Source organism: Oryctolagus cuniculus, chromosome 8 (genome assembly GCF_051225735.1).
Source record: "Oryctolagus cuniculus isolate XC-2025 breed Fujian yellow rabbit chromosome 8, ASM5122573v1, whole genome shotgun sequence".
Lineage (NCBI taxonomy): Eukaryota > Metazoa > Chordata > Mammalia > Lagomorpha > Leporidae > Oryctolagus > Oryctolagus cuniculus.
Window position 1 is genome coordinate 140,092,808 of NC_142874.1, and position 14,314 is coordinate 140,107,121.

Here is a 14,314-nt window from a genome sequence, read left to right on the forward strand (position 1 = left end):
AATGTCGCTGGGTGGGTGTCTAACAAACGCCGCCTGTGTGCCTTTCAGCCTATCCGAGGCTGTATCACCTGATTCCGGACGGGGAGGTCACCAGCGTCAAGATCACCCGCGCGCATCCCCGGGAAAGCCTCTCCATGAGGCTCGTGGGGGGCAGCGAGACGCCGCTGGTCCACATGGTCATCCAGCACATCTACCGCGACGGCGCCATCGCCAGGGACGGCCGGCTCCTGCCGGGGGACATCGTGCTGAAGGTGGGGGAACCTGTCCCAGCCTGAAACGGGATGTGGACGGAGGGGCCGATGGACGGATGCGGGGGGTGGATGGATGGGCAGATGGACGGACAGATGGGAGGAAGGGAGGGAGGGAGGGAGGGAGGGAGGGAGGAATGGACGGATGGGTGGATGGATGGACAGATGGGAGGGAGGGAGGGATGGACAGATGGGAGGGAGGGAGGGATGGACGGATGGGTGGATGGATGGACAGATGGGAGGGAGGGATGGAGGGAGGGAGAGAAGGAGGGAGGAATGAACGGATGGAGGGATGGATGGACAGATGGGAGGGAGGGAGGGAGGGAGAGAGGGATAGATGGACAGATGGGAGGGAGGGAGGGATGGACGGATGGAGGGATGGATGGACAGATGGGAGGGAGGGAGGGAGCGAGAGAGGGAGGGAGGAATGGACGGATGGGCGAATGGATGGACAGATGGGAGGGAGGGAGGAATGGATGGATGGGCGGATGGATGGACAGATGGGAGGGAGGGAGGGATGGACGGATGGAGGGATAGATGGACAGATAGGAGGGAGGGAGGGAGGGAGGGAGGGATGGATGGACAGATGGGAGGGAGGGAGGGATGGATGGACAGATGGGAGGGAAGGAGGGATGGATGGACAGATGGGAGGGAGGGAGGGATGGACGGATGGAGGGATAGATGGACAGATAGGAGGGAGGGAGGGAGGGAGGGAGGGAGGGATGGATGGACAGATGGGAGGGAGGGAGGGATGGATGGACAGATGGGAGGGAAGGAGGGATGGATGGACAGATGGGAGGGAGGGAGGGATGGACGGATGGATGGGGGAGGGATGGAGGGAGAGAGAGAGGGAGGTGGGAGGATGAGTGGACAGCTGAGTGGAAAGGAGGAAGAATGGACGGACAGACAGACGGATGGGTGGCTCGACGAGGGAGCGTAGCAGGTGTGGCTCGTCGCTCTGCATACTTAGTGTGTTCTCAGGACTTCTCAGGCGCGAGTTGTGATTGAGCTGAGACAGGTCCCTCGCCCCGCCGGCCTCTCCCCTTCCTCCCCCTACACAGAGGTTTCTCTCTGTGTGGTTTCGTCTCTGCCCCTCCTTTCCCCACGCCCCCCTCCCTCTTCTCAGCCTTCTTCATCTTCCTGGCCCTTTCCCCGTCTCCTCTTTCTTCTGCCCTCTCTCCTCCCACCTCCCCTTCCCAGGCAGCCTTAGTAAGATACAACTGGAGCTCCCGTGTCCTGGCATTGGCCGGAGAGCGGAGTCGTGGGAAATCGTGTACTTTCTAATGTCACCTGCTGTCCTGTAGTTCAGTGGAGAGCCATGGGAACAAAAGTCGCTCCCCCCGACGCAGACACCCTCAGGGGAGACAGGCAGGAGCCTCATACCCGAGGTGCTGTCCCCCGGGGGCTTCCTAGCAGGAGAGCAGTGAAGGGGGGTTTCCAAAGAGAAAGAGGGAGGGGAGTGTTTATCAGACAGGGTCCACAGTGTTTATCAGACGAGAGACTCCCCCCTGCCCGTGGGTGTCCCGCGTGATGCACAGTCACGTGCACCCCTCCCCCTCCAGGTTGCTGAAGGACAAGTGTCTGTCGCACTGGGAGCCGCTGCTAGGGCAGAGTGATTGACACAGAGGAGAAACGCCTTCCCACCAGGCCCGGGGTAGAGCACACGGCCAGGCCGCTCCTCATCAGGGGCGGGACCTCCGGCTGCCTGGAGGGTTGCGGAGCAGCGCCTTTTAATTCTTGTGGTCTTCAACTGGCGCCTGCAGGCAAAGGGGCTGCCAGGGCTCCAGCAGGCAGCCCTGAGCTCCTCCCTCCCCCACCCCCCCACCTGGCTGTGCCCGGGCCCCAGCTACTGCCTTGGCGCTGCTCTGCTCGCAGTGCTGGGAGGAGGGCGGTGAGCCTTGTCTTTGCAGGCCTCCCTGCTTCCCCGGTCCAGGAAGCAAGGGCCTGGCTGTGTGCTCCAGCAAGGCCTCGCGAGGCTCATCCCAGCCTCCCCGACGCCTGGCCGGCCGTGAGGGCCAGAAGTGGGCCTGGCGCCGGGGAACCCGAGACGGGGCTTCTCTCTGCGGAGCGCCCGGCACACGGGCTGCACTGCTGCTGGACGGGGGCCTCCAGGGTGGGGGCCGACTCAGCCGCAGCCTCCGGGCCGGGCCTGCGTGGCCAGAGCCGTGAGCGCCAGGGAGCCGGCCACAGGCGGCACAGCCGGGCCAGCGTTGGTGCGCGAGGACCAGGCTGCGCTGAGGGCGACCGAGTGGCCATCCAGACGTCAGCCTTGCGCCGGGCTGGGGCTTCAGGTCTCAGCGGTCAGCTGGCGCTGGGTGGGTTTTCTCCCTTTTGTTGAGAGCACAGTGAGTGTGCTGCGGGCATCCCCTTGGGACCGCACACACACACACACACACACATACACACAAATACACACAAATACACACATGCACACACATACACACATTGACGCACACACACACACCACACACACAAATACATACACACACATACACACATTCACACACACACACACTGACAAATACATACACACACAGCACACACTGACAAACACATACACACATACATAAACATACACACACTGACGCATACACATACATACACACTGACAAACACATACACACACTGACGCACACACACATACACACACCACACACATACACACACTGACGCACACACATACACACACTGACACATACACATACACCATACACATACACACAGTAACACACATACACACACTAACACACATACACATATACACATACACACATACACACATGCACACATACACACATACATGCATATATACATACACACCACACACCACATACCACACTCACACACCACACACATACACGCACACTCAAATGCTAGCTTACACTCCTGCTCACGTATGCACACTCGGGCACGTTCTCTCCCCCACACACCTCCCTCCTTATCACAGCCACACTCACACATTCACCAGCACACACACGCACACACACTGAGAAGGGAACAGTGTCTTTCTCACACGCACACACTAACGCACGAGCACTGATTGCACGCATACAGTCACGTACGTTCTCTTACACACGCGTGTGTGTGTGCGTGCACACAGTGGTAGAACCCAGAGCTTAAAGCTCCGTTGCAGAGGTTGGAAAGAAAAGGCCAAGGCAGCCTGGCTGGAGGCGGCATCCGTGTCACCGCGGGACTGAACCGCGGGCCAGCCTTCCCTGTCTCCTTCCTCCCCAACCCCATCAGCTAAGAAACAAGCTTGGGGGCCGGCGCTGTGGCGTAGCGGGTGAAGTAGCCACCTGCAGTGCCGGCATCCCATATGGACGCCGGTTCGAGTCCTGGCTGCTCCACTTCCGATCCAGCTCCCTGCTATGGCCTGGGCCCCTGCAGCCATGTGGGAGACCCGGAAGAAGCTCCTGGCTCCTGGCTTCGGATCTGTCCAGCTCTGGCCATTGCAGCCATTTGGGGAGTGAACCAGCAGATGGAATTTTCTTTCCCCCTCCCTCTCCCCTCCCTCTCCCCCTCCCTCTTCCCCCTCCCCCTCCCTCTCCCCCTCCCTCTTACCCTCCCTCTCCCCCTCCCTTCCCCTCCCTCTCCCCCTCCCTCCCCCTCCCTCTCCCCCTCCCTCCCCCTTCCCCTCTCTGTAACGCTGCCTTTCAAAACAAATAAATAAATCTTTAAAAAATTTTTAAAAAGCAGCTTGTCAGGTGAGGCAGGCGAAGATCAGGTTCTGGTAAGCCGGTGGGCCGGTTACTCCTGCAGGACTGAGGACAGAGGGGGCCTGGACAGGTGGTACAGGGGGCAGCGCCGTGGGAAGACCAGGTCGTTGGGGCCAGGAGAAGGTGACGCAGCAGGACGGCGCGCCGGCTGTTCTGGGGTCCCCCAGGAAGGGCTGGGGCAGGCAGAGTGACCCCACGGTGGACCCTCCGCCCGCTCCGCCCCGCAGGTCAACGGCATGGACATCAGCAGCGTGCCCCACAACTACGCCCTGCGCCTGCTGCGCCAGCCCTGCCAGGTGCTGCGGCTGACCGTGCTGCGCGAGGACAAGGTCCGGGGCAGGAGCAGCGCGCAGGCCCCGGACGCCCGCGGGCCGCGGGACAGCTTCCACGTGACCCTGCACAAGAGCAGCCCCGAGGAGCAGCTGGGGATCAAGCTGGTGCACAAGGCGGACGAGCCCGGGGTGTTCATCTTCAGCGTGCTGGACGGCGGCCTGGCCGACCGCCACGGGCAGCTGCAGGAGGACGACCGCATCGTAGCCGTCAACGGCCACGACCTCCGATACGGCAGCCCGGAAAGCGCGGCTCATCTCATCCAGGTGGGTCACGGCCCAGCCAGAGACCCCCACGCCCGCCCGGTTACCCCCCGCGCTACACACGGTGCCTGCCTTGCAAGGAGGCGGCGGGGAGGGCCGGCACGCTCTGAGCTTCTGCCCAGGTGAGATGACTCAGGCCAGCGGCGCCCGCCGGGTCCCGGCCGTGCCGTGGGTCTGCGTTGCAGCCAATCAGCCCGAATGCAGACGCACACGCTGGGTTGTGTGCCATGACCTCAGGAGGCCGGCAGGGCTGTGCCAACCTGGTACCTAGAATGGTAGACGCAGGCCCAGGGCTCGCCCAGACACGTCCAAGACAGCCGGCTGCATTCACTCCCGTGAGAAGCCATGTGGCACAGCCTCCTGGGGCGCTAGGGACCAAGACCACGAGAGTGCTGGCTCCTCCAGGGTCAAGTCCAGTTCCCTTGTAGAGCCCAGGGCCACGCAAGCAGGAGCCCCTGACTGAGAGGCACAGGAGTGGCCAGCAGCTTGACCATGGTGCAGACCGGCTCACCAGCCGACCAGCGCCATGTCCTTGAGCCCCGGTACGCAGCTTTGTGACTTTGGCTGGGTCGCCATGAAACGGTGTGCCTGTTTTTTTAAGTCAGACTTCTTTACTTCGAGATCGTCACAGAGGAACCTGTGGTTATGAGGACTAATCCAGACAGCTCCCGTGCACCCGTTCCCCGGGTTTTCCCGGTGTTAGAGTCGTGCAGATCCATGGGGCTGAACACAGGCAGACAGCTGTTGTCGACACAGAGACCCTCATACTGTTTCCCTTAGAGCCACCCCCACTCCCCGCCTGCTCAACCCTGGGCCGCCTCTGCTCTCTCCATTCCTGTTCTCAGCCTCAAGAATGTTCCTCCTGTATCTCCGTGACCTCCCCCCTGGGTGGCCAGCTTCGTCCCAGAGGGACAGAGGTGTTCCGGGCTCCTGTGTCCTAAGCCACGCCTTCCTTTCCTCCGTGTGTTATGCGCATGTGCTAACTTTCCTGTGCTTTCCTGGTCCTGAGTTGGGTGCAGAGAACAGAGAGATGGCGACCAGGTAGATGGCTCTCCCAGAGAGCCCAGCATCTGGGGGGAGCCAGCCGAAGGCTGTGGTGGCTCCGTGGAGAGGGCTCACGTGCCTACAGTGCTGGTGTTGCCACAGTGGTTTCTGCATGGATGGCCCTAACAAGTGCTCCCGGAGGGGGAAAAGCCTGGACTGGGCTTTGAGGATTGAGTAGGAGTTCTCTAGGTAGACAAGGCAGCAAGGGTCGTTGGAGGAGATGCGACACACATGAGCCCTTCCCGAGAGCCTGTTGGGAAGACGGGCGACTGCTGGGTCGTGGGGCACTCAGAGAAGCAGCAGCAGACGTGGCAGGAGTGAGAGGCTGAGCTGGGCTGCGGGGAGGGCCGCGAGCCAGGCTAACATGGGCTGTCGTCAGACGGGTTCAGGAAAGGAAGTGGCGTGGTCTTCTAGAAAGATCTCTCCCGAGGCAGCAGTGGCATGTGGTGACTTGCACGTGGTGACGCGGGCCTCGTGCTCCGGGCCTCGGCGGTGGGTCGTGGCAGGGGCTGTACGGAGGAGGAGCATGGGAGAGAGTCCACCGCTCCAGACCTGACCATCCAGGAGCCCCTGGGACCCGTCCAGGGGTCCATCCGGGTGCTGGCCATCTTCCCCGCTGTGTGCGTGGTGACACATCCCTGCTCCTAAGGACAGCCGAGCAGCGGGTGGTGGGCTCGACCTCTAAGACGTGAGCAGCCTGAGGTGGGGGGCACAGGGGGCCGTTCTCTGCTTCTCAGGGCAGGAGGCACCCAGGGGGCACCTTGGCAGGGAGCTCAGAGCCCAGTTCCAAGTCCCTGTGGATGCGCCTGCGCCTGACAGGGCCCGCACCCCAGAGAGCAGAGCAGGTGCACCCTGCCAGGGCCCGCACCCCGCAGAGCAGAGCAGGTGGACAGAGCTACGAGCGGCACCTCCTCCTGGGCTTAGCGCCATCTCCCCGAGTTCACTCGCCCAGCCCACTGCTCTGACCCACATGTCCCAGCACCGGCCTGACCCTCAAACCTCACGTCAGCACTGGTCCCCGGCTCCCCCACTGCGCCCCTTGCCTAACCCGCACTGCACTCTGTCGCAGTCTCGAGAGATGGCACCACCGTGTGCCCAGCTCCTCCTGCCCCGGCATCCCTCTCCCCGTCTGTTGTTTAGCGCCTCCGTGGACCCCACCAGACCCTCAGCCTGGGGTCCCTGGGCCCCTGGCTTCCACTCTGGAGCCCCCAGCCTCTGCTGTCCCCACAGCGGTATTGGGGGCCACTCTTGCTGCCGGCCCCCTGAGGCTTCCCAAGACACTCGGATGAAAATGCCAAGGCCTCCAGTGGCTGCAGAGCCGCAGGCGCTGGGCCACTGCCTCCCGCTCCACGCTCATTCCTAAGCAAAGGGGAGGCATCGGTGTTCTCCCCTTGCGTGGGCCTGTTCACCACCTTGCTTCCTTGCTACTCCAGAACCACTTCCGGAGCTTTTCCTCATGGGGTCGCTGGCTGTCCCTCACCACGGGAGAATCTCCCAGAAATCTGCGTGACCTGCTCGCACACCTCAGGGAGGTCACCTGCTCGGGGAAGCCCACGCTGACAGCCTCACTTAAATAGCACAGCGCACTCAGCCTGCATCCTGTCGACGGCTTTGTCTTCTACTCTGTAGCTTCCACGTGGCCTTAGGTCCGGTGCAGTGGAACAGAGCGGGCGATTCTGTCCCGACGCTGCGATCAGCACCTGCCAGAAGTAGTTTCGCGATACATCCCCGCAGCACGTGGGCTTCTGAGCACCGTCTGTCCCCAGGGCGTCCTGCTGCTTCTGGGGAGCCTTGACTTTGCTCAGTAGATGCTGGTTGGGCAGCTCCCGTGGGCCAGGCAGCCTGAGGTCCTGACACACTTCTGCCTCCCGGTGCTGGAAACACACTGCCGTCTCGTCTCAGACAGTCAGGGCAGCCTCAGACGGTGGGGGGGTCCCAGCCAGGGTGCACCACGGGAGGGGACACAAAATAGGCCGTGTACGTGGAAAAGGAAGACTCCATTTTCTCCTACTCAGAAGAAATCACATCCTTAGCCTTTTTTTCTCTACAAGACATTTTAGGTGATCATCAGTATTTGTCATGCTGCACATAGCGCCCCCTGCAGGTCCTCACCACAGCTCACCCTCTGAGCACGAGCTTTGCCAACTAGCCTTTGCAATTTCGCAACAGGCCAGAGAAAAACTCCCTTACTCATGTCATTTGGAAAAATCTTGGTAACATATGGCATCTACTTTTGTAGATGAATAACAGGAGAGCAAAAAAAAATTCCCTGAGAAAGTTAATTTATGAAATAAAATCTGGCCTAACAGTGGAACTTCCTAAAAGATTCCTTTGCTTACTAAATAAAGCCCATGTGCTTTGTAAGCAGAAAAACACTTGAAAAAAATAAAACAAATACATAAAAGCTGGGGCAGAACTAGTTGGAAAAGAAATGCGAAAAAAAAAAAAAAACAGCATGTTGGAAAAGCTCAGCTAAGCCACTTCTTGCTGGTTCCGCAGAATAGATTTAATTTATGGGATGTCCAGAGCACACCCAGGCTGGGGGGATGGAACTGAATACCTTACAGACTGAAACTCAAGTTTCTAACCAAGCCTTGGCTGGGGCGCCCTTGTGTGTCTACTCCATGAAGCCCACGAAGAAATTCGCAGACGGCACGTCTGTGGGGCCTGGCCTCTCCCCTGCTGCCACACGGCCTGCCTCGTTCTGCCTGCTTGCGGGGGAGCCACGACACCCAGGCTGCAGCGGGCTCCTCACGGGAGCTCTAAGCCTCAGCGCGCCCAGCAGCAGCCTGGGTTCCGCAGGTCGGAGGCGGCCCCCGGAGAAGGAGAGTGATAAGGAGACGGAGCCTGCGCCGTAGGAAGCAGCTTGGGACAACTTGGCTCTTCTCCAGCCTCAGTGGCTCAAGCTTATTGAGCACCGTGGCTGTGACCGAACGGCTTGTTGGAACTGTCAGGTGTCGTACCTAACACAGGAGAACAAAAATAGGATAGAACTGGCGGGGGGAGGGGGAGGTCTCAGCCTCCTGGGCTCGGAGGGTCGGCCGTGCCGCCCGGCGCCCCACGTGAGAACCGTCCCAGCCGGGCGCGGCAGCCCGGCGCCCCACGAGAGCCGTGTGCGAGGTTTGCTCCCCCAGGGAACGGGTGATTAAGTGAGAGGTTATTTCACGAGGCCCCTCCAGCTTCTACAAAGGACGTCAGGGACCTTTAGACAGAGCCAGAGAGCAAACAGCAGTTGCTCATGTTACATGAGTTCTGAATGCGGACTCCAGCTCGTGAGCTCCGCCACGTCGCTGGGAACACGGGCAGAGGTGCCGCGGGGATCCAGACGTTCAGTTCCCCCGCAGCCGGTGAGCGTCGCCAGTGAAACAGGACCTGACAGGGTCGTGTGTGTGTGTTACAGGTCAGCGTGGCTCAGGTGGAACCCGATCCCCCTCGCCACGGGCTTACCACAGACTGTAACACATTCGGTGCACGCAAGCCAAACTCTATATGGATGTTCTGAAAAAAACCTCCCAGAGCTGAATCCCCAAAGCCCGAAGGATTTTCATGCAGGGCTCCAAGTTTTGCACATTAAGGATTAAGTGTGACTCGGCCAGTGCGCAGCCTTTCAAAGCAGAGGTTTCTCCTGTTGGCCTGGCGTGGCTTAGGTGCCTTTTATTTCTGCTGCCGTCGTCAGATTTTGCCGTCTGGGCTGGGTGGTTTTAGTTCATGAAATCTGTAACTTGGCATCTTTTTTGAATTTTGAAACCAGGCCCCCATAGAGCGCCTCGCATGCGGACGCCAAATAGCCCTGGGCTCCAGCTCCTAGACTCCCTCTCTTTTTCCCAATTCTTAAAAAATTGTTGAGAGAACATTTTCAAATAACGACAGTCAAAGGCTTAATAAAAAATTCAACAAATGCAAAGTAAACAGACCCCAGTGCAGCAGGAATATAGACAGGGGCTATAACAATCACGAAATGAAAAGATGCCAACTTCACTCACATACCGTGAACTTGTAAGATAGTCACAGCTCATTAAAACTAGAGTGGTCGATCACACTTAACAATTTGTTTGACAAAGACTTAAAACAAAGTTTGACAAAACACTGTATTTGCAGCAAACCTGATACAGGCATTTCTTTCTTCCGACTTAGGGTCTTCCAAGAGTGCCTCTCACAGGCACAGACAGCTGCAGGCTGCACTACCAGGGGCCCCGAAACCTCAGTGCCCCTCCCCCAGCCCGGGCATCCCCCGCATGCATATCTGTTGCCCATGGAGCAGAATTAATCATGACAGTAACTTCTAGAGCTCGTTGGAGGCCAAGCCGTTGGGTCACAGTACAGACCCAGCAATCAGCAGATTCCAGTTCTTGTGAGAATGACATCCTGATTTTGACCTTGACCCTTACAAACCACGACCCTGTGTCACCCATCCTCGGTCTTGTCCTGGATTTCCTTGCTCCTAAAACTGTGCGCTTGCGGGACTGCGGGGGTGATCGTGAAACTACAGCCTAGAGGGCAAAGCCAACCAGACTGCTGCCCAGATTCTCCTCCCTGTGCTTGCCAAATCCTAAGCTCCCATCCACCACTTTTCCGCAAAGCCTCCTTAATTCAACCTCTTTCCCTTGGCCAGATGCTGGCCACTCGCAGCTCACTCAACGAGCTGCCCCCTCTCCAGCAAGAGAGAGTCATAAATTCTCCTTAGGATGGGCCAGAGCGCTGGGTGCCGACGTTTCAATGGTGAACGAGTCGACGGCGCCAGGTTTGCTTCCAGCTCGCTCGTATGTAGGGAGCGTCGGCTACAGTGAGTCATTAGCTCGTTCTCTGGTTGCATTTCTGGAACCCCGAGTGTTTTGCTGAAGGGGAGGAATTTTTCCCCAGGAGTTCTCTGACTCACTGGAGGCGGGCGGGAGGGGTCCAGGCCTCTCTTCCACACTCGCTGTGGAGTTTGTTGCCACATCAGCAGGAAGGACTGGTGCCTCTCAGAGACCTCTCGCGATGCTTTGGTTCCGACACCTCCAGGGTCCCTGCTGCCACGTGAGGTCCAGGTGCCACCACCCGGGCTCAGCGCTGGGCTCTACCCCTGCAGTCTGCTCCTGGGACAGTGTGGTCCCGGGACCCCCCCGTCACCGTTCAATCGATCAGTAATCAAGAAGACAGACGGAAGGAGCCGCTGGCTCCGTAGCCTGTAGAGCCCATCCCCCATGTTCGTAGTAACGACCAGTGAGACCCTCAGCACGGCCAGTACAATGGCGAGCGCTGTCAGTGAGGCTGGAACGGCTGGTGCGTGGGCAGAGAGGTCTTACTGTGTGCTGGACAGATCAGCACTTGTCTTGTAGGCCCAGTTCTCAAACACACACACATGCACACGCACACATGCGTGCACACACGCATGCACACATGCACACGCGCGTGCACACATACACACATGCACACACATGCAGTGCACACCTACACACGTACACACGTGCACATGCGCAAATACACATGCACAGACATGCACACGCACACACAGCTCTAATAGAGCGAGCCCAGCACTCATGAGACCTTCCATGTGACTGAAAACAAGTGTGGAAGCACCCAGGGGCAGTTGACCTGGGGCGGAGTAGAGCTAGGGAAAGACCCTGTGAGTCACCCTCTCCCGGGGTCGTCACGTGGGGAGCGACACTGCGCCGGCTGTCAGGGCATCCGCAGGGCCAGCGGGCACACGAGGGAATGACAGTCCCAGCCGCCCCAGAGGACAAGCTTGCTCAGCAGCGCTGCGCCGCCCTGCGACGGTGAGCACCCCGTCGGGGCCACTGAGGCGTGAGCTGGGCGACCCACGGCGGGGCTCCTGCAGGGGAATCAAAGCGCTGGCCAAGACGGCCCCGACGTCTCCTGCATGTCTCTGTCTAGTTTGATGGAACCAGAACCCCACCCCCTCCACTCCCCGGAGCTGGCACATCCTTGACGCATGAACCGAGAATGATCCTTAGGGAAGCTGAAGTGGGCAGTTCCAGGCAGCGTGGACACAGCCCTCCGTGCAGTCTGAGTTCCAAACCTGTTAAGGTCAGGCCACCTCCCTCTGAGACTTTTGGAGGAGAGACCAGCGGGGGAGATGCAGCGGTTTGCGTTTTTCCAAGATCCGGCGATTCAAGCCTCCAGCACGCGTGTGGGGAATGCAACGGGGACAGCAGCTCAGGAGGCAGTGAGACCAGTCCCTCACAAGACACCGCCAATCACACACGGGTCCCTGAGGGCCTAGGCTGAGCCTAGCTGGCCCTAGGCAGCTGTGCACGTGGCCTGCCTCTCTGAGGCCCGCCCATCTGTCTGGGTGCCGCCATTTTGGGTGTTGTGCGAGATGATACTGGTTCGGGGCGTCCTCACCGCCCATCTCTGTTGGGTTTCTGGTCTGGGCTGCGCCTGGTGGCAGGAGCCTCCATGGCCCTGGGAGGGGAAGCCGTCTGCAGGCTGAGCACAGAGCAAGAGGGTGCTCGCCCTTGGAGACGTCACAGGGCGGCCCCCTCCAGGGCGTGTCAGGGAGGCTGCGGACGGGGGCACCCTGCTCTAGCCTCTGCCTACTCCCAGCGTGGACGAGCGGTCGGCGATTCTGAGACAAACCACAGGAGGCCAGAGAAAAGCAGTCACTGCCCGAACAGGCGGCTGCTCTTCCTGCGACACTTGCCGCTCGGTTTAAATCCTCTGCCTTCCTCTGGGTGTTAGCGTCGTTCCATTTCCCGAGCTAGAAGTTGCCCGCAACGCGTGTTACGTGAACCTCTCTCGGGCCTCCTCCCTCTAAGAGGCAGGGACGGCTCTGTGCAGGCAGGAATCGCGTCCCCAGGCCCCTGTGGTGAGGGTCGGGCCCAGTGCCGCCCATGAGCTGTGGGCACAGAGCGCTTACCGAGTGGCTGCAGATAGCCAAAGTCCACAGCGGGGGAATGAGGCTGGCACCATGCAGAGAGGAGTGAGAGAGTTTCGTGCCTTGCTCCGGGGAGGGAGAAGAGAGGAACACAGCAGCGTGTCCAGGGGGTGCCTGGGTCCAGGGGACAGAGAACTGTCTCCTAACAGTAGCTCAACCACCCTGCAGCCCGAGCCGCAGCCTCCCCAAAGCTGCCAGACCTGTTTCTTGCGGCAAAGCCTTCCTCTGACTGCTTGTTCTGTTGGACGGCAGGTCTTCAGACCTGTCTTCCTGGCTTGCGTTATCCAAGAAACAAGTCCTGGTGATTCTCTCATGGGTCTTCCGTCCGCCCCTCTGGCCTGTTCTCACATTCACTCTGGTGGAAAGGAAGCGTCCCTGGGGCCAGGGGCTGCTCCTGTACCCCCAATCCAGTTGCCCACAAGAGTCAGAGCTGAGACAAACACATCAGCCCATTTTCCAACTTGCATCTCCAAACGCTGTTAAAGAAAGCACAGCAAACAGTCGGCCTGCGACGCTGGGGCGGCTGCAGGAGCCCCAGACCTGGCCCTGCAGAGAACTTAATTCCAAGTAAACGACGCCAGAGCTATTTATTGGCACGCTGATCCTGCCAACAACTAATACCAGAGCCAGTGAGAAATTCATGCTCGAAAATGTGAATTAGATCGCTCTTGCAGGCTGCTCCTTGGCAGTCTGGCCCTCCCCTGGCGCGCTGATCTGATGTGTGCGTGTAAGCTGTTCTCAGTTCTTACGGGGTGCTCAGAGCACGCGGCTGCTCCTCGGCCAACTGAACGTGCGCTAACAGGCAGGCCAGAGACGGACCTGCCGCCGAGACCCCGAGACGCAGGGGCAAACATAACCGCATGAGGATGAGAGAGGTTTGCAGAACAAAGAAGGCCGTGCACTTACTGCAAAACCGTCCTCCAAGCAGTGGACGTAGTGGGCGAATGCCGCCGTTCTTGGCGAGAGCTGGCTTCCTGACTGCTCCCTGGGCTTGCTGGTTTCCTCTGTTCTGACACGGGGTTTACGTGTGATGAGAAGCACCGGGGTGGGTAGGTCAGAAGGGAACCCCGGGCTGCGTGTGCAGGCAAGTGGTCTATGAGCTTGCATGTCCTTCCTGGCATCCGGCCTGTTAGGGTCGTCTGCCTTTGTGTGTGATGGATCAGCTCCCCTGGCTGCCCACCCATGGGTGCACAGCCACCCATGGGTGCCCCGGACCTGAGGAGGACGCTGAGAAGGCGAGCGTGTTGATGTGTGAAGGCGGAGTCGCGAAGGTTCGGGCTGTGCGTGGTCGGACAGCCGCTGGGACCGCACACACGTCCTCGGCGCAGTTCCTGGCTGCTGGTTTTGAAAACGAGGTCCCGGCTCCTGACGTGGGTTCTTCCTGCGTTCCGGGAAGGAAGGCGCAGGGAGGCCAGGTCTCAGGCCGTTCCAGCTGCTGTAACAGACCGCACTGCTCCCAGGCCCAGAGGCCGGCAGAGCCAGCGCGCCGGGAGCACCTGCTCGCTTGCAGGCGGTGCCCCCCCACGTGTCCTTACATGACAGAAAGCGCCAACAGGTGCTCCGGGCCTCCCAGGAGGGTGCTAACCCCATGACGAGGGCTGTGCCTTTGTGACCTAGGGGCAGGGTTAGGATCCCAACCTCTGGGTTCAGGGTGGACACCAGCATTCAGACCACAGCATGCAAGAGCCAGATGTCTCGGCTCCCAGTGTCTGCGCCCACGGAGAAGAGCAGGGGCGCCCTGGAACTGCTTGGCCTGACCTGGCCCGGCTTCTCCATGTCCCGGTAACCATGCCTGTCGCCGAAGCAGGCAGCAGCTCAGTGCCCCTCTCTGCGCCG

At 59.8% G+C, this 14,314-nt stretch overlaps 1 protein-coding gene across 2 annotated transcripts in view; it reads left to right on the top strand.

The window, feature by feature from the left end:
* The window catches only part of LNX1 (ligand of numb-protein X 1), a 102,443-nt gene that overhangs the window by 68,080 nt on the left and 20,049 nt on the right, over nucleotides 1-14,314 (top strand). For both annotated transcript variants that reach the window (XM_070048114.2, XM_070048115.2), the window contains 2 exons: nucleotides 49-251; nucleotides 4,192-4,560. In XM_070048114.2, the coding sequence (XP_069904215.2) occupies nucleotides 49-251; nucleotides 4,192-4,560 (572 nt within the window). The remainder of the gene's footprint in view (nucleotides 1-48; nucleotides 252-4,191; nucleotides 4,561-14,314) is intronic.